Raw genomic sequence first — 20,310 nt, forward strand, 5'->3', positions numbered from 1 at the left:
TTATGCATTTAAATGCAAGTTTATGTATTTAATTAATTATATCTATTTCTCTGTTTTGTCTTTTCCTTTTTCTCTTTTTCTTTCCTGCGTACAGTTCATATGGGCATAATGATTCCTGATTTTGGAGTCTCCCCATATAGATTTTTCTTTTTTTTTTTTTTTTTTGGCCTCTTATATGCTTGTGTGCTGTATTGGAAAGACAAGTGAAAAAGTGAAGAAAATGACTCATTATGAACATCTAGATCGACATTACAAGCTATAAAGATAACAAGAAAATATTTGGTGTTTTTTCATATGTGATTTTAATGTATGTTTTGTATGACATATTCACATTGCAGAACATTTTTCTCCTGCCTTATTATTGTTATCTTGGTTGTAAGGTAGGAAGGGAGGGGGTTAATCACCTGGGTCAATTCCCGGATGGAAACCCCACCCCTTCCCCTATAAATAACATCTATCTATGACTGTATTTTGTACGACTAAGACTGCACATTGTGGCCGAAACGCGTCACCTGTTCTCCATGTTGGCTAATTGCTGAATAAATCCTTGAACATTGCTTGAACTACCACCCTGGACATTGTCTTCTGTTCTTGCTGTTTTTCTGGATTGGGGGTCCGGTCCTGTCTCGTGTCGTGGTGTGGGCGAGAGGGAGAGCTGTGTCTACCATTGTTTGCTTAATTGAGTTTATTTTATGTATGTATAATGTACTACTTTGTGCATCCTATCTTTAACCTCTTCAGGACACAGGGAGTATGCATACACCCTGTATCCTGAGTCCTTAAGGACGCAGGGCGTACAGATATGCCCGTGGAAAATTCAGTCCCCACTGCTAGCCGGCACATCGCCAAGGGGGCTCCTGAGACCCCCCCATAACTGCGATCGCCACACATCGCTGCCGAATTTAGTCTTACTTATTTACCTACTTATCTGTCTTTTTCTCTATATAACTTTTTCCCCTTTTCTACCTCTTGCAAACCTTCTACCTCCTGCTTTTTATGTACAATAGATCCGTATTGTGAGGAACTCTAGAGATATTACTAGTACCCTCTATTACCACTCCATAAAATCCCAGCTTCATTATTTATCAGGTAACGGCTTCTATCTCTGCTCAATGTCCCTGATGTGGGGCCTTCCCCGGATACTCACAGAGCCGACCTGAGAAAATATGGACTTTACAACATCTTGACAGCCGGATCTATGCAGATTCCCATATTGTATCCTGGTCTTGTTAATATGTAGTGACCTTTGTTTATTATTCTACGTACTTGTATTTTCTTTACTGTCAAATATCTGTTTTAAAGAAAAATTATTTAATAAAAAGAAAAAAGTTGAACAATTTAGACCAGCGATTTTCGGTGATTCCGGGTCATTCGGGTCTCTGGTGACCCAGAAAATATGGGGGATCAAGGCTTTCCAACACAGCCCCAGTCCCCCTGAAGGGATAGGAGTGAAGTGGCATGGGTGCCACACCTCCTATCCCTGAAATTGATTAGTCAGAAGCAACCAACCAATCCCAGAAGGGGGGGGGGGGCGGGGGTTGTTAAAGTTCAGTTTCCCTGCTCTGTGTCCGGGCAGAGTGGGGGGGAACGGTGGAGCTCACCCGATCCAGGTACAGGCAGCGGTGGCTCTGATGACATCATCTGGTGGCAGCGATCCTGATGTCATGGCGAAGGCGGCACAGAACTTCAGCAGTGTCGATCTGGAGGTCTGGAGTACCACAGTTTAGAGTCTCTAAGCCCAGTAAATGGCTGTGTGAGAAAGCTGGGATTTGTAGTTTTGCAACATCTGGAGTGCCACAGTTTGGAGATCACTGTGCAGTGGTCTCTAAACTGCGGCCCTCCAGATGTTGCATAAGTACAGCTCCCAGCATGCATGAACAGCAAACTGCTGTCTCGGCATGCTGGGAGTTGTAGTTGTGTGCCTCCAGCTGTTGCATAACTACAACTCCCATCATGCACGGTCTGTCAGTGCATGCTGGGAGTTGTAGTGTAATAGATTTATCTATGTAAAAAAATTGTTCATTTAGGAGCCCCCCTTCCCCATCTGTTTTCCCCCTCTGCTCATTCTGCTCTGGACCCCTCCCATCATGTAGAAGTGGAGTGCCATGAGGACAAGGCACATTCCTCATGATATTTGCTCACTCCCTAAATGCTAGAATATCCCCTAGCAGGGGGTGGAAACTTATGTTAATGACAAAGGTGATATAAGCTTGAATGATTTGAAATAAACGGCCAGTGGCCAGCACACAGGGAACGCTAAAGCACAATGGCTCCGTCTGATTTATTTCTCTATGCTTCAGTATATACATTCTGTATGCGGATTTGGCAGGGAGTAAGATAGTTACAAAAACGCTGAGTTAAAGCCACAGTAGTTTTGCCATAGATGGAGGCACACTGGTGAGGAAACACAAAGTTAGGTAATAGAACCTAACTCACTGTTTCTCCACCATTGTGCCTCCAGCTGTTGCAAAATTACAACTCCCAGCATGCACTGACAGACAGTGCATGCTGGGAGTTGTAGTTTTGTAACAGCTGGAGGCACACTGGTGGGGAAGCACTGAGTTTGTGTTACCTAACTCTGTGATTCCTTACTAGTGTGCCTCCGTCAGTGGCAAAACCACAACTCCCAGCATTCACGGTCTGTCAGTCCATGCTGAGAGTTGTAGTTTTGAAACCCGCTGGAGATGTTTGTGCACCCGCCCCCCTGCCCCATGTGAATGTAGAGGGTACTGGGTAGATTCACAAAGCCGGGGGTTTATAGTGAGTTTTCTGCTGCAAGTTTAAGCTGTAGCAAATTTTCAACCACAGCTCAAACTCCCAGCAGGAAACTCAGTGTGAACCCCCGCCCATGTGACTGTACCCTAAAAACACTACACTACACAGGTAAAGGGTAAAACACTATATATACACACACATCTCTACACAGCCACCCGTTAAAAAATGTCTCGTACTGCCGTGTTTTCATAAAGGAGCCTCCAGCTGTGGCAAAACAACAACTCCCAGCATTGCCGGACAGCCATTGACTGTCCAGGCTTGCTGGGAGTTTTGCAACAGCTGGAGGCACCCTGTTTGGAAAACTCTGCTGTAGGGTCATTTTGGTATCGGAGGCAAGTGTTTTTCTTGCATCCGGGTCTGCCCCTATGCAAATCCTTAATTCAGGCCTCAAATGCACATGGCGCTCTCTCACTTTGGAGCCCTGTCATATTTCAAGGCAACAGTTTAGGGCCACATATGGGGTATTTTGTACTCGGGAGACATTGTGTTACAAATTTTGGGAGACTTTTTCTCCCTTTGCCCTTATGAAAAGGAAAAGTTGGAGTCTACACCAGCATGTAAAATTTTTTTACACTAACATGCTGGTGTTGTCCCATACTTTTCATTTTCACAAGAGGTAAAAGGAGAAAACGACTCCCGAAATTTGTAACTTGACAGAAAGTACTTTACATCAACATATCAGGTATTTCCTTCCTCGAGAGAAATTGGGCTACAAATTTTGAGGGACTTTTTCTCCTTATAATCCTTTTAAGAATGAAAAAAAAATTGGGCTACATGAACATGTTAGTGTAAAAAATTTTGATTTTGATTTTTCTCCTCCACTTGCTGCTGTTCCTGTGAAACACCTAAAGGGTTAACAAACTTTCTGAATGTCATTTTGAATACTTTGTGGGGGGCAGTTTCTATAATGGGGCCTATTGTGTGGCATTTGTCACAGAAAGGGCCCTTAAATCCACTTCAAACTGGTCCCTGAAAAATTCAGATTTTGTATTTTTCCTGAAAATTTGGAAAATTGCTGCTCTACTTTGAAGCCCTCTGATGTCTTCAAAAAGTAAAAACATGTCAACTTTATGATGCCAACATAAAGTAGACATATTGTATTTGTGAATCAATATATCATTTATTTGCAATATCCATTTTCCTTACATGCAGAGAGTTTCAAAGTTCGAAAAATGCTAAATTTTTAACATTTTCATGAAATTTATGGATTTTTCACCAAGAAAGGAAGCAAGTAACAATGAAAATTTACAACTATATTAAAGTAGAATATGTAATGGAAAAACAGTCTCGGAATCAGAATAAAAGGTAAAAGCATCCCAGAGTTATTAGTGCATAAAGTGACAGTGGTCAGAATTGCAAAAAAGGAGTCCTTAAGGTGAAAATGGGCTGAATCCCTAAGGGGTTCATTTTTTTTACAGAGCTGTTAATTGCTGTGTATTTTGTATCTACATTTCCCAACCAACTTATTTGAATGTTATTTGACAGAAAAGGCATAAAGACCAATAAATTAACTAATTTGACAGACAGAGGGGATTTTGCTCTTGAACTTTTTAAAGGCCTGTTTCATCTCTCTATTACTCAGACTGTAGATCATAGGATTCAGAAGCGGAGTAACTACAGTGTAGAACATGGAGAGGATCTTCTTTACATTTCCCTTTTTTAGAAATAAATAGATGCACATAAGGGATCCATAATATAAGGAGACCACGGCCAGGTGAGAGCTACAGGTGGAGAAGGTCTTCTGCCTCCCGGTTGTAGATGGGATCTTCAGTATGGTGACGATAATATAAATATATGAGACCATAATCACCATAAATGGACAAATGACAAATGGCGCAGTCAGGATCATGTCTTCTAATTTCATATAAAAAGTATCAGAGCAGGAAAGTTCTAGAATGGGATCAAAATCACAGAAGAAATGGTCAATGATGTTTAGTCCACAGAACTGTAGTTGACTCATTGTTGCTATAAAAGTCAATGTAACAGCAAATGTCATCACCCAACACAAGAGAACGGCTTTTAGACAAAATGTAAAGTCCATAACGGAGGAGTAATGTAGAGGGTTACAGATGGCCTGATACCGGTCATAAGACATCACCGTCAGGAGAAGACTTTCTAATGCTTCTGAGGCAGTAAAAAAATAGAATTGTATCAAACAGTCGATAAAGGGCAGAGAACGTCCTTCATACAACACAACGTGGAGCATGTTGGGTACTATAGTGGTGGAGAGAAGGATATCTGAGAAGGAGAGCTGTGTGAGGAAGAAGTACATGGGGGAGTGGAGGGATCGGCTGTAGGACACCACCATAATGATCAGGAGGTTCCCACAGATGGTCACACAGAAGATCAGCAGAAGGAGGAGGAAGAAAGGAATCTTAAAACTTTGTAAATTCTGAAACCCTAAGAGCAGAATTTTGGTCACTGTATTAGAATTGTTGTTCTGCATATTCAGAGAACGTCTTTTCATGCAAAAATGAAAGTTATATTTAACAAAATTCAGCTATTGATCCCCCAGTGTAATGGGATTCCTCCTTTATATTATATTAAGGGGGGGGGGGGGGGGTCGGCTGTGATCGGTCATGTAGATGATGAGGTTTAGTTTCCCTGGACTCAGTCTACACTGAGTCTCTGTCTACAGAGAGATACAAAAAAGTGGAAGAGAAATTTTTAATAATTAATCTGTAATATTTTAATACCACAATTCTGATGCTAAACAACCTGTTTAATGGAATGTTCCAATTTGTATTTTCTTTTATTTGTAAGAATGTTCTCAGCCTGGGGGAAAACATAAAAAAAACTATACTTACCTTCCTTCCCCTGTCACTTTCCCAGACCCAGTCACATTGCTCTGTACTATTTCTGTTAGGGGTTGTCATGTTTATTGTATAACACAAGAAGCTCTATGCAACAGGACTGACTGAAAAGATAAAAAGGAGGTAATTTAAGGGTTTTCCTCCAGGCTAAGAACTCACTAAATAATATACAAAAAGCTATTTGTAATATTATTCAGAAAATTTTACTTGTGTAAAAAGAAATCTTAATATGAAGTGGCAAAAAAAATTATATAAAAGAAAAAGGAATAAATTATCAAATTATATTATTAACAAATAATGCGAAGCCTATTAAGGAAATCACAGATTTCATAACATCATATACTGTATACTTTCTATTTAAATGTTATTTTATAGTAACTGATTTGTAATACACTGCTCAAAAAAAAATAATAAAGGGAACACTTAAACAAAACAATGTAACTCCAAGTCACTGTCACTTGTGTGAAATCCCACTGTCCACTCAGGAACACTGATTGACAATCAATTTCACATGGAACAGACAACAGGTGGAAATTTTAGGCAATTAGCAAGACACCCCGCAATACAGGAGTGGTTCTGCAGACCAGTTCTCAGTTCCTATGCTTCGTGGCTGATGTTATGGTCACTTTTGAATGCTGGCGGTGCTTTCACTCTAGTGGTAGCATGTGATGGAGTCCACAACCCACAAAAGTGGCTCAGGTAGTGCAGCTCATCCAGGATGGCACATCAATGCGAGCTGTGGCAAGAAGGTTTGCTGTGTCTGTCAGTATAGTGTCCAGAGCATGGAGGCGCTACCAGGAGACAGGCCAGTACATCAAGAGACTTGGAGGAGGCCATAGGAGGGCAACAACCCTGCAGTAGAACCACAACCTCTGCCTTTGTGCAAGGAGGAGCAGGAGGAGTGTTACGCCTAGCGCTCCGGGTCCCCGTTCCTCCCCGGAGCGCGTACGGCGTCTCTCTCTCCGCAGCGCCCCGGTCGGTCCCGCTGACCGGGAGCGCTGCACTGTCATGGCCGTCGGGGATGCGATTCGCACAGCGGGACGCGCCCGCTCGCGAATCGCATCCCAGGTCACTTACCCGTTCCCGTCCCCTGCTGTCATGTGCTGGCGCGCGCGGCTCCGCTCTCTAGGGCGCGCGCGCGCCAGCTCCCTGAGACTTAAAGGGCCAGTGCACCAATGATTGGTGCCTGGCCCAATTAGCTTAATTGGCTTCCATCTGCTCCCTGCCTTTATCTGACCTCCTCCCATGCACTCCCTTGCCGGATCTTGTTGCCTTGTGCCAGTGAAAGCGTTTTGTGTGTCCAAAGCCTGTGTACCAGTACTTCTGCTATCACCCTGACTACGAACCTTGCCGCCTGCCCCCGACCTTCTGCTACGTCCGACCTTGCTTCTGTCTACTCCCTTGTACCGCGCCTATCTTCAGCAGCCAGAGAGGTTGAGCCGTTGCTAGTGGATACGACCTGGTCACTACCGCCGCAGCAAGTCCATCCCGCTTTGCGGCGGGCTCTGGTGAAAACCAGTAGTGACTTAGAACCGGTCCACTAGCACGGTCCACGCCTATCCCTCTCTGGCACAGAGGATCCACTACCTGCCAGCCGGCATCGTGACAGTAGATCCGGCCATGGATCCCGCTGAAGTTCCTCTGCCTGTTGTCGCCGACCTCCCCACACTGGTCGCCCAGCAAGCCCGACAGATTGCCCAACAAGAACACCAGCTGTCGTACTTGACCACCATGACTCAGCAACTCCAGTCGCAGCTACAGCAGATTCAGTCTCAGCTACAGCAGCAGCAACCATCTCCTCCGCCAGCTCCTGCACCTCTTCCGCAGCGAGTGGCCACTCCTAGCCTCCGCCTGTCCTTGCCGGACAAATTTAATGGGGACTCTAAGTTTTGCCGTGGCTTTCTTTCGCAATGTTCCCTGCATTTGGAGATGATGTCGGATCAGTTTCCTACTGAAAGGTCGAAGGTGGCTTTCGTAGTCAGCCTTCTGTCTGGAAAAGCCCTGTCATGGGCCACACCGCTCTGGGACCGCAATGACCCCATCACTGCCTCTGTACACTCCTTCTTCTTGGAAATTCGAAGTGTCTTTGAGGAACCTGCCCGAGCCTCTTCTGCTGAGACAGCCCTGTTGAACCTGGTCCAGGGTAATTCTTCCGTTGGCGAGTACGCCATACAATTCCGTACTCTTGCTTCTGAACTTTCCTGGAATAATGAGGCCCTCTGCGCGACCTTTAAAAAAGGCCTATCCAGCAACATTAAAGATGTTCTGGCCGCACGAGATACTCCTACCAACCTGCATGAACTCATTCATCTAGCCACTCGCATTGACATGCGTTTTTCTGAGAGGCATCAAGAGCTCCGCCAGGAAAAAGACTTAGATCTCTGGGCACCTCTCCCACAGTCTCCATTGCAATCTGCGCCTAGGCCTCCCGCCGAGGAGGCCATGCAAGTGGATCGGTCTCGCCTGACCCTGGAAGAGAGGAATCGCCGTAAGGAAGAGAATCTTTGTCTGTACTGTGCCAGTACCGAACATTTTCTGGTGGATTGCCCTATCCGTCCTCCACGTCTGGGAAACGCACGCTCGCACCCAGCTCTCGTGGGTGTGGCGTCTCTTGATGCTAAGTCGGCTTCTCCACGTCTCACGGTGCCTGTACGGATTTCTTCTTCAGCCAGCTCTTCCCTCTCAGCCGTGGCCTGCCTGGACTCTGGTGCCTCTGGGAATTTTATTCGGGAGTCCTTGGTGAATAAATTCCGCATCCCGGTGACCCGTCTTGTCAAGCCACTCCACATTTCCGCGGTCAACGGAGCCAGGTTGGATTGCACCGTGCGTTTCCGCACGAAGCCCCTCCTAATGTGCATCGGACCTCATCATGAGAAAATTGAGTTTTTGGTCCTCCCCAATTGCACTTCTGAAGTTCTCCTTGGACTACCCTGGCTTCTACACCATTCCCCAACCCTGGATTGGTCCACAGGGGAGATCAAGAGCTGGGGTACCTCTTGCTTCAAGGACTGCCTTAAACCGGTTACCAGTACTCCCTGCCGTGACCCTGTGGTTCCTCCTGTATCCGGTCTCCCTAAGGTCGTTATGGACTCTGCCCGCCTTAAGAAGTGCCTCTCCCCCCCTCCCAGTCCAGTCAGGCAAGCCTCGGTGCCTCCTCATGGCCCTCGTCCTGGTGTCACACTGCCCCGTGCCAGGCCTCGCCCTCTGCCCTCCCTCCCCATTCCCACTCCTGCTGTACTGCCTGCCGTTGAGGAATCCCTCCGTCCTTTCCCGGTGTCCTCATCCCAGGGGAGGCAGTTACCGGACAAAGAGAAGGGGAGACCTAAGGGGGGGGGTACTGTTACGCCTAGCGCTCCGGGTCCCCGTTCCTCCCCGGAGCGCGTACGGCGTCTCTCTCTCCGCAGCGCCCCGGTCGGTCCCGCTGACCGGGAGCGCTGCACTGTCATGGCCGTCGGGGATGCGATTCGCACAGCGGGACGCGCCCGCTCGCGAATCGCATCCCAGGTCACTTACCCGTTCCCGTCCCCTGCTGTCATGTGCTGGCGCGCGCGGCTCCGCTCTCTAGGGCGCGCGCGCGCCAGCTCCCTGAGACTTAAAGGGCCAGTGCACCAATGATTGGTGCCTGGCCCAATTAGCTTAATTGGCTTCCATCTGCTCCCTGCCTTTATCTGACCTCCTCCCATGCACTCCCTTGCCGGATCTTGTTGCCTTGTGCCAGTGAAAGCGTTTTGTGTGTCCAAAGCCTGTGTACCAGTACTTCTGCTATCACCCTGACTACGAACCTTGCCGCCTGCCCCCGACCTTCTGCTACGTCCGACCTTGCTTCTGTCTACTCCCTTGTACCGCGCCTATCTTCAGCAGCCAGAGAGGTTGAGCCGTTGCTAGTGGATACGACCTGGTCACTACCGCCGCAGCAAGTCCATCCCGCTTTGCGGCGGGCTCTGGTGAAAACCAGTAGTGACTTAGAACCGGTCCACTAGCACGGTCCACGCCTATCCCTCTCTGGCACAGAGGATCCACTACCTGCCAGCCGGCATCGTGACAAGGAGCACTGCCAGAGCCCTGCAAAATAACCTCCAGCAGGCCACAAATGTGCATGTGTCCACTCAAACAGAAACAGACTCCATGAGGGTGGTATGAGGGCCAGACGTCAACAAGTGGGGGTTGTGCTTACAGCCCAAAACCGTGCAGGGCTTTTGGCATTTGCCAGAGAACACCAAGATTGGCAAATTCACCACTGGCGCATTTTGCTCTTCACAGATGAAAGCAGGTTCACATTGAGCATATGTGACAGACGTGGCAGAGTCTGGAGACGCAGTGGAGAACGTTCTGCTGCCTGCAACATCCTCCAGCTTGGCCAGTTTGGTGCTCTGTCAGTAATGGTGTGGGATGGCATTTCTTTGGGGGCAGCACAGCCCTCCATGTGCTTGCCAGAGGTAGCCTGACTGCCATTAGGTACCGAGATGAGATCCTCAGACCCTTTGTGAGACCATATGCTGGTGCGGTTTGCCCTGGGTTCCTCCTAATGCAAACAATGCTAGACCTCATTGAGTGTGTCAGCAGTTCCTGCGAGTGGAAGGCATTGATGCTATGGACTGGCCCACCCGTTCCCCAGACCTAAATCCAATTGAGCACATCTGGGACAACATGTCATCAGGAGCATGCCCAGGTGTTGTAGGGAGTCACACTCCATATCCAGACCTCCATGGGTTGATAAATTTGATCTGTGTGTGATTTTGTTGTCAGCACATTCAACAATGTAAAGACAATGTCAGGACTGACCAGGGGGGGGGGGATACAGGGGAGTGAGCCCTAAACTAACCCTAAAAACACTCTCCCTGCCTACTTGCCCATCTATCATAACCGATGGAATGACAACTGGGTGCCGGTCCCTCCCTGCGCTAAGGTGCAGTGGCTTAAAAACACATTAAAATACACAATCGGTCACTAGCCAGGAATCTTACAGGAAAATAGAACACTGTAAATACTGGACTCAGATAACTAACATAAACAGATAAAGTTCAGAGGACACAGAATAGAGAGTTAGCACAGAGGAACACTATAGACAAATGGTAAAGCATAGAGGAAACACCGATTCAGTGATCATGAACTCTATGATCAGTGCATGTACCAACAAACTCTAAAGATCAGATCAATCAAACAGGATATAAATATAGGACACTGTTCACACTGGACACAGATAAAAAAAAAAAAACAGATTAGGTTCAGAACACAAGACTGGGAAACGGATGAGTCTGCATAGACTCCAGGAAAAAACAGGAATAATAAACTCAATCCCTCAGATAACCTCCAATAGACACAGGAATGTCTTGATACCAGAACACAATCTCCCAGAGTCCGCTATGGAGCGCAGAGATTTCTAGTCCTAATTCTCAATTCCTAGGAGTCCTCATGAAAAGGTAACAGGGATGTCTTGCTACAGAAACTCAGAAAATGGATACAAGAAAACACACAGTGTGAAAAGCTACTTAGCAGAAAAGACTACTAATCCTAAAAACTGACTAATCACACACAGATTCAAATCTACTATGAGCATGCTATAGAACCATGGCCAATAACCCAGAACATCTCAAAGACAAATACAAAGTGCATGCTAAGGCAAAAATGGTAGATTTAAAGCTCAAACAAAACAAAGAGTGTTTCACTAACAGCTTCATAGCAGCTTGTCAATCACCAGCCCAGAAGCTAGACAGAGACACACTCACAATGCTATGAGGTAAAAGAATAAAAGCTTTAACTATTTCCTTCCCAGGTAACATCAAACTGTTCAGATACAAGCCAATTCCAATGGCCATGTCTGAACACAACCAAGTCAGACATTACAGACAAACATATTTAATACGATTAGCTCATAAATTCAGACCTAGAATGTTTTATCTTAGTGTTCCCTTTATTTAAATTTTTTTGAGCAGGGTAGTATTAGGTTTTTTCTTATTTGTTTTTCTTATTTTTAAAAATGTGAACAATAATCATTATCACTTATACTGTACTAATGTACCTGAAATACTTCTAACTACTGCTGTACAGGGTCAGGACTATACTCAAAGCACCTATAGAAAATCTGACAGATGTGAGAGAATAAAAACTATTCTACATTGTCTATCTTTAAAAAAAAAAAAAAAAGAAAAGACTATGTTAGAGAAGCCAAAATGCAGTGCTGGACCACCTGTAGTATGGCATACTGTATTCACCATGATAAACTCCAATGGGGGCTGCTAGGGTTCCTTCAGGGTATCATTCCTTCTGGTAGTAGATGTAAAAGTGACTTTCTACATGCAGCAATTGTGGAAATAGATAAGCATACAATGCATTCGGAAAGTATATATTTTTTTTTTTTACTTTTTCACATTTTCTTATGCCTTATGCTTAAATAAGCACTGAGTGCCCCATAATGAAAATATGAAATTAGATTTTTTTGACATTTTTGCAAAGGTATAAAAAAACTTTCAAAAGGTTAACCATCACTGCAGCATTCACAATATGGGCTTTATGGCAGAGTGGCCAGGAAGAAGCTTTTCCTCAGTAAAAGACAAGTAAATTTAACTTGTTTAAAAAAAAAAAAACAAGGAAACAAACATCTAAAATACTGTAAGAAACAAGATTCTATGGGCTGATGAAATAAACATCATTTCTGGATAAACCAGGCACTGATCCTCACACACCCAAAAATACCATACCTACGGTAAAAAATGGTGGGTGTCTAGCTGCTGAGACAGGGAGAGATTAATAAAGCAAAGTACAAATATATTTTAAAGAAAACCTGATCTATATCCATCTGGACCTCATACTGGGCTAGAAGGTCACATTCTACAAGACACTGACCCTAAGCACACAACCAAGACAACAGAGGAGACACTGGGGAGTAACTCTGTGATTACCCTTGAGTGGCCCCGCCACAGCCTGAACCCAATGGGACATTTCCAAAGAGACCTGAAAATAATTTTAACCAAGGGTCCCCCTCGAACCTGATGGGGCTTGAGAGGATCTGCAGAGAACAATAGCAAAAAAAATACCCTAATCCAGGTATACAAACCTTGTGGCCTCATCTCCATTAAGACTGGGGGCTGTAGTTGCTGTCTTGATGGCGATGTGAACTGTCTGAATACTTTTTTCATTGCAAGATTGAATTATTTCTTTATCAATAAATTAGGTCAGAATGGTGAGGAAATACAAAGAGCAACATAAAATGTCAAAGTAAAAATGTCTGAAGACTTTCTGTATGTACTGTAGATAACATATATCCTGTATACATTACTGTGTATAACACATATCCTGTATACATTACTGTATATAACACATATCCTGTACATATCACTGTAGACAACACAGAATTGACCTTGGACAGTCACAGAAAACAGAGGATGATGATTTTGATGTTATGTGTGTAACAGAACAACAGTTTCTTCTTGTCTTAGAAAAAGACCTTAGGTTATTACTATGCGCCCCTTTTATAGATGAAATATTACAAGCGTGGTGGAACAAAGCCGGAGAGATCTCATTTATGGTCTCTGATGGGAACAACCACATTTATTATAATTGGTCTTTATAGATTTTAGATCATAAAACTAAAAAAATTTATTAGTAAAATGTTCATAAATATTTTATATAGACAGGTATGGTAAAAAAAAGATCAGTTCACCCTCATCCTCCATACCCTTATACCAATTTCTATGTCCTCACTAATTTCACTAGGTCACTTTAACCTGATCCTGCAAAATCAGGTACATGTACGTGGTTATGAGGGCTGACATACAGCCTCACTGCATACATATACCGGATGTCTTTAAACCGTCACAACATCTTTAAACTGTCATAGAGTCTTATCTGCTATCCTATGCCTTTCAGTGTAAAACTGACAGGCATAGGCATAATTCAGTGGAGTATAGATGTGTACTCCAGTGAATTATGTGTATGATGTAAAAAAAAGTTAAAAAATGTTTATGTATATGTATTATACACCCTAAAAATAGTTGCCCCCCCCCCAAAAAAAAATGTCAACATGCCCCACAAATGTGTCAGTGTAATACGAATACGACAATTTACAAACATGATTTTAATTTTACTAAATTAGTTTTTATGCTATAAATGTACTTAAATATAAAAAAGTATATAAATTTGGTTTCACCAGAATCATATCTACCTGCAGAGTAAAGATAACATGCCATTTATACCACATGACAAATTAAATTTTGTTTATACCAATTCAGAGTGTCAAATGTACCCCAAAATATTACCAATGAAAACATCAACTTGTCTACCAAAAATATTTTTGCACCCTAAGGCCTCTGCAACTTTTTATTTTGCCAGGAAAATATCACAAACTAAAAGGAAGCCCTAAAATCCACACAGCACACCTTCATGCCTGAGGCCTGATTGTGAGACACGTAGCGCTCAAAGGTCTCATATGGGATATTTCTAAATATGTCAGAATTCAGACAACTACTGTGTCACGGAAAAAAAACTTGGATTAGAACAGAAAATCTGCAAAAAAATGACATTTTCAAATTCCACCTTCATTTTGCTTTCATTACTGTAAAAATACCTAAAGGGTTAATACATTTCTTTAATGTCACTCTGACTACTTAAAGGTGTGCAGTTTTTAAAATGGGTTGATTTATGTGGGTATCTAACATACAGGCCCCTCAATTCGTCTTTAGAACTGAACTGGTCACTGAAAAATCTGATTTTGAAATTTTCTTGAAAATCTGGGAAATTGCTACAATACTTATATACCTTCTAACATTCTAAAAAAAAGTAAAAGAATGTATATCAAATGATGGGAACATAAAGTAGACATATTGTAGATGTGAATTAATTATTAATTTTGGTGTGGCATGATTATTTGTCGTACGAGCAGAAAATGTAAAATCTAGAAAAATGCTAATTTTTGGAGTTGTTCACAAAAAAACACAAAAAAAATATCAATCAAAATTTTACCACTAATGTAAAGTACAATATGTCATTTAAAAAAAAAAAAAAAAAAACTATCTCAGAACCGCTTTCATAAGCAATGGAGTCATTTGTTCCCCCAAAAAGTCATTTTATATTCATAAACCAATTGGGTGCCCCCTCCATATTTCCCCAATCCTTCACAGTACATTTATCAGCCGGGTGTTACTAATAAAGGAGGTGGCAGACTGATGGGAGTTGTAGTAGCCAAAATATAGAAGGAGGTGATGGACTGGTGGGGTCCTAGTAGCCAGAGTAAAGTAAGAGGTGGCAGGCATTTGTGAAATAGTAGTAGCCAGCATATAGAAGGATATGATAGAGAAGTGAGATTTGTAATAACAACCATACAGCAAGAGGTAGCAGAATGTGCAGCAGTAGGTGGCGGTCTTGTGTGAGATGTAGAAAAAAGCATACAGCAAGAGGTGGCTGTCTGATAGGGGTTGAAGTGGCCAGTGTACAGAAGGAAGTGGCGGAATAATCAGAGTTTTAGTAACTAACCTATAGCAGGAGGTGACGGATCGGTGGGTGTCATAACAGTAAGATTTCAGCAGGATATGGCAGAATGGTAAGAGTTATAGTAGCCAGTGGACAACAGGAGGTGGACTGGAGAAATAATGGGAGTTCGGAATAATGGGAGTTCTAGTAGCCACCATAAAGCAGAAAGTGGTGGACTAGTGGGTGTTGTAGTATCCAGAGTACATCAGAAGGTGGCAGACAAATGGGAGTTGTAGTTGCCAGAAACAAAAAGAAGGTGACAGAATAATCAGATTCGTAATAGCCAAAGTACAATAGAAAGTTTTGTACTGGTGGGTGACATTGGGCCAGCACAAAATAGGAGGTGGCAGACTGGTGGGCGGAGTAATAACCAGCATACAGAAGAAAGTGGAGGACTGTTGGAAATCATAGCCAGCGTAATGTAAGAGGTGGATGACAGGTATGAGTTTTAAACAACAACAAAAAACGTGGTCTCAAATGGCTGGAGGTGCTCAACCCCAAATGCAGTTGTGCATTTATACTGGGGGAGCAGATCCTGCCCTTGTAGTCCGTTGCTAGGGGCGATCCCCAGCATAAAATGAATACAATGGAGGATGCCTGCAGCGGACTACAAGTGCCACAATAGAATCGTACACCAGATAAACAGTGTGGATGTGTAACAATTAGAATAATACAATACAGAAATTTAGGTGCGCTACTGTGGTAGATGTATACAATGACATTGGCTAATCCCTCAACACTGATGTTAAAATTGAGGCATTCGTCAGTGTATCCTTATATGAAGGACACACCAGAGCCCGCACACCCACGCCAAGGTTTCTAAAATGGCACAGGACCTAGCGCTAAACCTACCTGTGCGTGATAAGCAAAACAGGGGCCAGTGGGCAATTACAGCAGCACTAGGCCGGCAAGCAGCCTACTCCCAGGTCCCTCCAGTGTGACTGAGCACACATACAATACTTGGAGGTGTGTAAACTCCATATGTTAATGCACCTTGAACATTTTCCAGGTAGCATTAAGGTTGCACCTGTGAGGCCATGCACCTATATCAGCCAACTTGGGTGGGGCTTGTAGCCTGTCTCTCCCTCCTCCCATTGTATGTGTGCTCAGCCACACTGGAGGGACCTGGGAGTAGGCTGCTTGTCGGCCTAATGCTGCTGTAAATGCCCACTGGCCCCTGTTTTTTGCTTATTATGCACAGGTAGGTTAGCGTTAGGTCCCGCGCCATTTGAGAAACCTTGGCGTTGGTGTGCGGGCTCTGGTGTGTCCTTCATATAAGGATACACTGGCGAATGTCTCAATTTTAACATCAGTGTTGAGGGATTAGCCAATGTCATTGTATACATCTACCACAGTAGTGCACCTAAATTTCTGTATTGTATTATTCTAATTGTTACACATCCACACTGTCTATCTGGTGTAGGATTCTATTGTGGCACTTGTAGTCCGCTGCAGGTATCCTCCATTGTATGCATTTTTATGCTGGGGATCGCCCCTAGCAACAGACTACAAGGGCAGGATCTGCTCCCCCAGTATAAATGCACAACTGCATTTGGGGTTGAGCACCTCCAGCCATTTGAGACCACGTTTTTTGTTGTTTAAAAATTTATACTTGGAGGTGTGTAAACTCCATATGTTAATGCGCCTTGAACATTTTCCAGGCAGCATTAAGGTTGCACCTGTGAGGCCATGCACCTATATCAGCCAACTTGGGTGGGGCTTGTAGCCTGTCTCTCCCTCCTCCCATTGTATGTGTGCTCAGTCACACTGGAGGGACCTGGGAGCAGGCTGCTTGTCGGCCTAGTGCTGCTGTAATTGCCCACTGGCCCCTGGTTTTTGCTTATTACACACAGATAGGTTAGCGTTAGGTCCTGCGCCATTTGAGAAACCTTGGCGTTGGTGTGGGCATTTGGTGTGTCCTTCATATAAGGATACACTGGCGAATGTCTCAATTTTAACATCAGTGTTGAGGGATAGCCAATGTCATTGTATACATCTACCACAGTAGTGCACCTAAATTTCTGTAAGGTATGAGTTTTAGTAGACAGCCTAAAGAAGGAGGTGGCAGATTGGTGAGGTTGTAATATCTAGAGAAGAGAAGGAGGTTTCGAACTGGTGGCATAATAGTAGCCAGCATTCAGGAGAAGGTTGCGGAATGGTTAGAGTTGTAGTTGCAGGTGGACAGCAGCAGGTGGCAGCCTGGTGGAAGTGGCAATAGCCTGTGTACAGCAGGTAACGGACTGGTAGGGGTTGTAGTATCCAGGGGACACCAGGAGGTGGTGGACTGGTTGTGGTTGTTGCCAGTGTACAGCAGCAGATAGCGGACTGGTGGCAGTGGTAATGGCCAGTGTAAAGGTGAAGGAGGTGCCTGGTAGGGATTATAATAATCAGCATATAGCAGGAGGTGGCAGACTGGTGGGAGCTGTGTTTACCACCATAAGCAGAAGGTGACAAACTGGTGGGAATGGTGCAGACTGCTAGGAGAGTTGTAACTAATTTATGCAGGAAAAGCCATCAACTGCCGAGCCGAGAAGTTCGTGACCAATCGAATTTACTGTAAGTTCGCTCATCTCTAGTTAGAGCCCCCCCTTGAGGCAGCACATGGTGGGATTTGAACCCAAGGCCCCAGCGCTGCAAGGCAGCAGTGCTAACCTCTGAGCCACCATGCTACCCTTAGCAACATCTAATATCCACGATTGCAAAAATGGACAGAGAAGTCAGCAGAGAGTACCAGAAAAATTAGGCATGTACACATGCCTGAAAAATTTGGTATTGTTGCAGCCGCTTCTGTAGCAGCAGCCATAAAAATTGCAGAACCATAACAATTGCAGCAAGCAGCAGAGGCCAGAAAAATTAGGGATGTACACATGGATGAAAAATTAGGTATTGTCGCAGCCGCAGCTGTAGCAGCGGCCATAAAAATTGCAGCACCATAACAAGTGCAGCAGCAGAGGCCAGAAAAATTAGGCATGTACACCTGGCTGGAAAATTTGGTATTGTCGCAGCCGCTGCTGTAGCAGCGGCCTGAAACATTTCTGTTTGTTTTGCCAGGCAGAAAGTGCCCTAAAACATTGTGGCTTGAACCCTAGTTGGTGGCGGATAAGTCACGCAAGTCATCCGGCCTTCAGAGGTAAAATACAGCAGCGTTTGGACCATTTTTAGCCCAAGGCAGCTCATCTGATCAGGCCTTGTTCAGTCAAATGTATCACCCAGTGTCAGTCCCTTCAGGATCTATCCCTCATTCATCTTAAGAAAGGGGAGGTAATCCAGACTTTTTTGACCAAGACGACTCCTCTTCTCAGTGACAATACCTCCTCCTGCACTGAAGGTCCTTTCTGACAGGACACTTGAAGCGGGACAGGCCAGAAGTTCGAGCGCAAATTGGGATAGCTCAGGCCACAGGTCAAGCCGGCACACCCAGTAGTCAAGGGGTTCATTGCTCCTCAGAGTGTCGATATCTGCGGTTAAGGCCAGGTAGTCTGCTACCTGTCGGTCAAGTCGTTCTCTGATGGTGGACCCCGAAGGGCTGTGGCGATGCGTAGGACTTAAAAAGCTCTGCATGTCCTCCATCAATAGCATGTCTGTACAGCTTCCTGTCCTTGCCGGCGTGTTCGTGGGAGGAGGAGGAGGATTACTTTCACCTCTTCCCCTGTTAGATCCCTGTTGTGCTGTGACATGACCCTTATACGCTGTGTATAGCATACTTCTTAAATTATTTTGGACCTGCTGAATCCTTTCCGCCTTTATGTAATGCGGTAACATGTCAGGCACTTTCTGCTTATATCGGGGGTCTAGTAGCGTGGACACCCAGTACAGGTCGTTCTCTTTCATCCTTTTTATACGAGGGTCCTTCAACAGGCACAACAGCATGAAAGACCCCATTTGCACAAGGAACGGATGCCGAGCTACTCATGTCCTGTTCCTCGTCCTCAGTGATGTCAGGGAAGGTATAATCTTCTTCCGCCCAGCCACATACAACACCATGGGAACCAGATAGGTGACAAGGAGCACCCTGTGATGCCTACTGTGGTTGTTCTTCCTCCTCCTCTTCAAAGCCACATTCCTCCTCTGACTCCTCTTCCTCACAATCCTCTTCCAGCGTTGCCGCAGGTCCAGCAAGCGATGCTGATAAGGCTGTTTCTGGTGTTGATGGTGTCCACAACTCTTCCTATTCACGCTCATCTATTGCCTGATCCAGCACTCTTCGCAGGGCACGCTCCAGGAAGAAAACAAACTGTATGATGTCGCTGATCGTGCCTTCGGTGCCTTCGGTGCCTTCGGTGCCTTCGGTGAGACTGACCAGGTTTGTTACCTGCTCAAAAGGACGCATGAGCCTACAGGCATTGCGCATGAGCCTCCAGTTACGTGGCAAAAAAATTCCCAGCTCCCCAGATGATGTCCTAGCACCCCGATCATACAAATATTTGTTGACGGCTTTTTCTTGTTGGAGCAGGCGGTCGAACATTAGGAGTGTTGAATTCTAACGTGTCGGGCTGTCGCAAATCAAGCGCCTCACTGGCATGTTGTTTCCCCGCTGGATATCTGACAAGTGTGCCATGGCCGTGTAGGAACGCCTGAAATGGCCACACACCTTCCTGGACTGCATCAGGACATCCTGTAAGCCTGGGTACTTGAGCACAAAGTGTTGTACAATCAGATTACACACATGTGCCATGCACGGCACATGTGTCAACTTACCCAACCTCAATACCGCCAACAAATTTGTTCCGTTGTCACAAACCACCTTGACGATCTTCAGTTGGTGCGGAGTCAGCCACTGGTCCACCTGTGCGTTCAGGACCGACAGGAGCGCTGGTGCGGTGTGACTCTACGCTTTGAGGCAAGTCAACCCCAAGATGGCGTGACACTGCAGTATCCGGGATGTGGAATAGCACCTGGGGAGCTGGGGGGGTGCCGGCGATGCGGAGCAAGACGCAGCAGTGGAAGAGGACTCGGCCGAGGATGTTATGGTAGAGGATGGAGTAGGAAGAGTAGAGGAGGTGGCAGCAGGCCTGCCTGCAAGTCGTGGCGGTGTCACCAACTCCTCTGGAGAGCCACGCATTCCATGCTTGGCAGCCTTCACCAGGTTTACCCAATGAGCAGTGTAGGTGATATACCTGCCGTGACCATGCTTTGCAGACCAGGTATCAGTGGTCAGATGGACCCTTGCCCCTACACTGTGTGCCAGACATGCCATAATTTCCTTTTGCACAATGGAGTAAAGGTTGGGGATTGCCTTTTGTGCAAAAAAAATTTC

The 20,310-nt window shown here is 45.1% G+C and overlaps 1 protein-coding gene across 1 annotated transcript; it reads right to left on the reverse strand.

Annotated features, from left to right (window-relative positions):
* Positions 1–4,282: 4,282 nt before the first annotated feature.
* Positions 4,283–5,221, reverse strand: LOC130366672 (olfactory receptor 6N1-like). The gene has a single exon (XM_056568992.1). The coding sequence runs from the start codon at positions 5,219–5,221 to the stop codon at positions 4,283–4,285; it is 939 nt and encodes a 312-aa protein (XP_056424967.1).
* Positions 5,222–20,310: the final 15,089 nt, after the last annotated feature.

This window comes from Hyla sarda, chromosome 4, assembly GCF_029499605.1.
Source record: "Hyla sarda isolate aHylSar1 chromosome 4, aHylSar1.hap1, whole genome shotgun sequence".
Classification (NCBI taxonomy): domain Eukaryota; kingdom Metazoa; phylum Chordata; class Amphibia; order Anura; family Hylidae; genus Hyla; species Hyla sarda.

Bases quoted from the DNA above. Each gene is read 5' to 3' on its own strand.
- LOC130366672 (XM_056568992.1), bottom strand. From the start codon at position 5,221: ATGCAGAACAACAATTCTAATACAGTGACCAAAATTCTGCTCTTAGGG.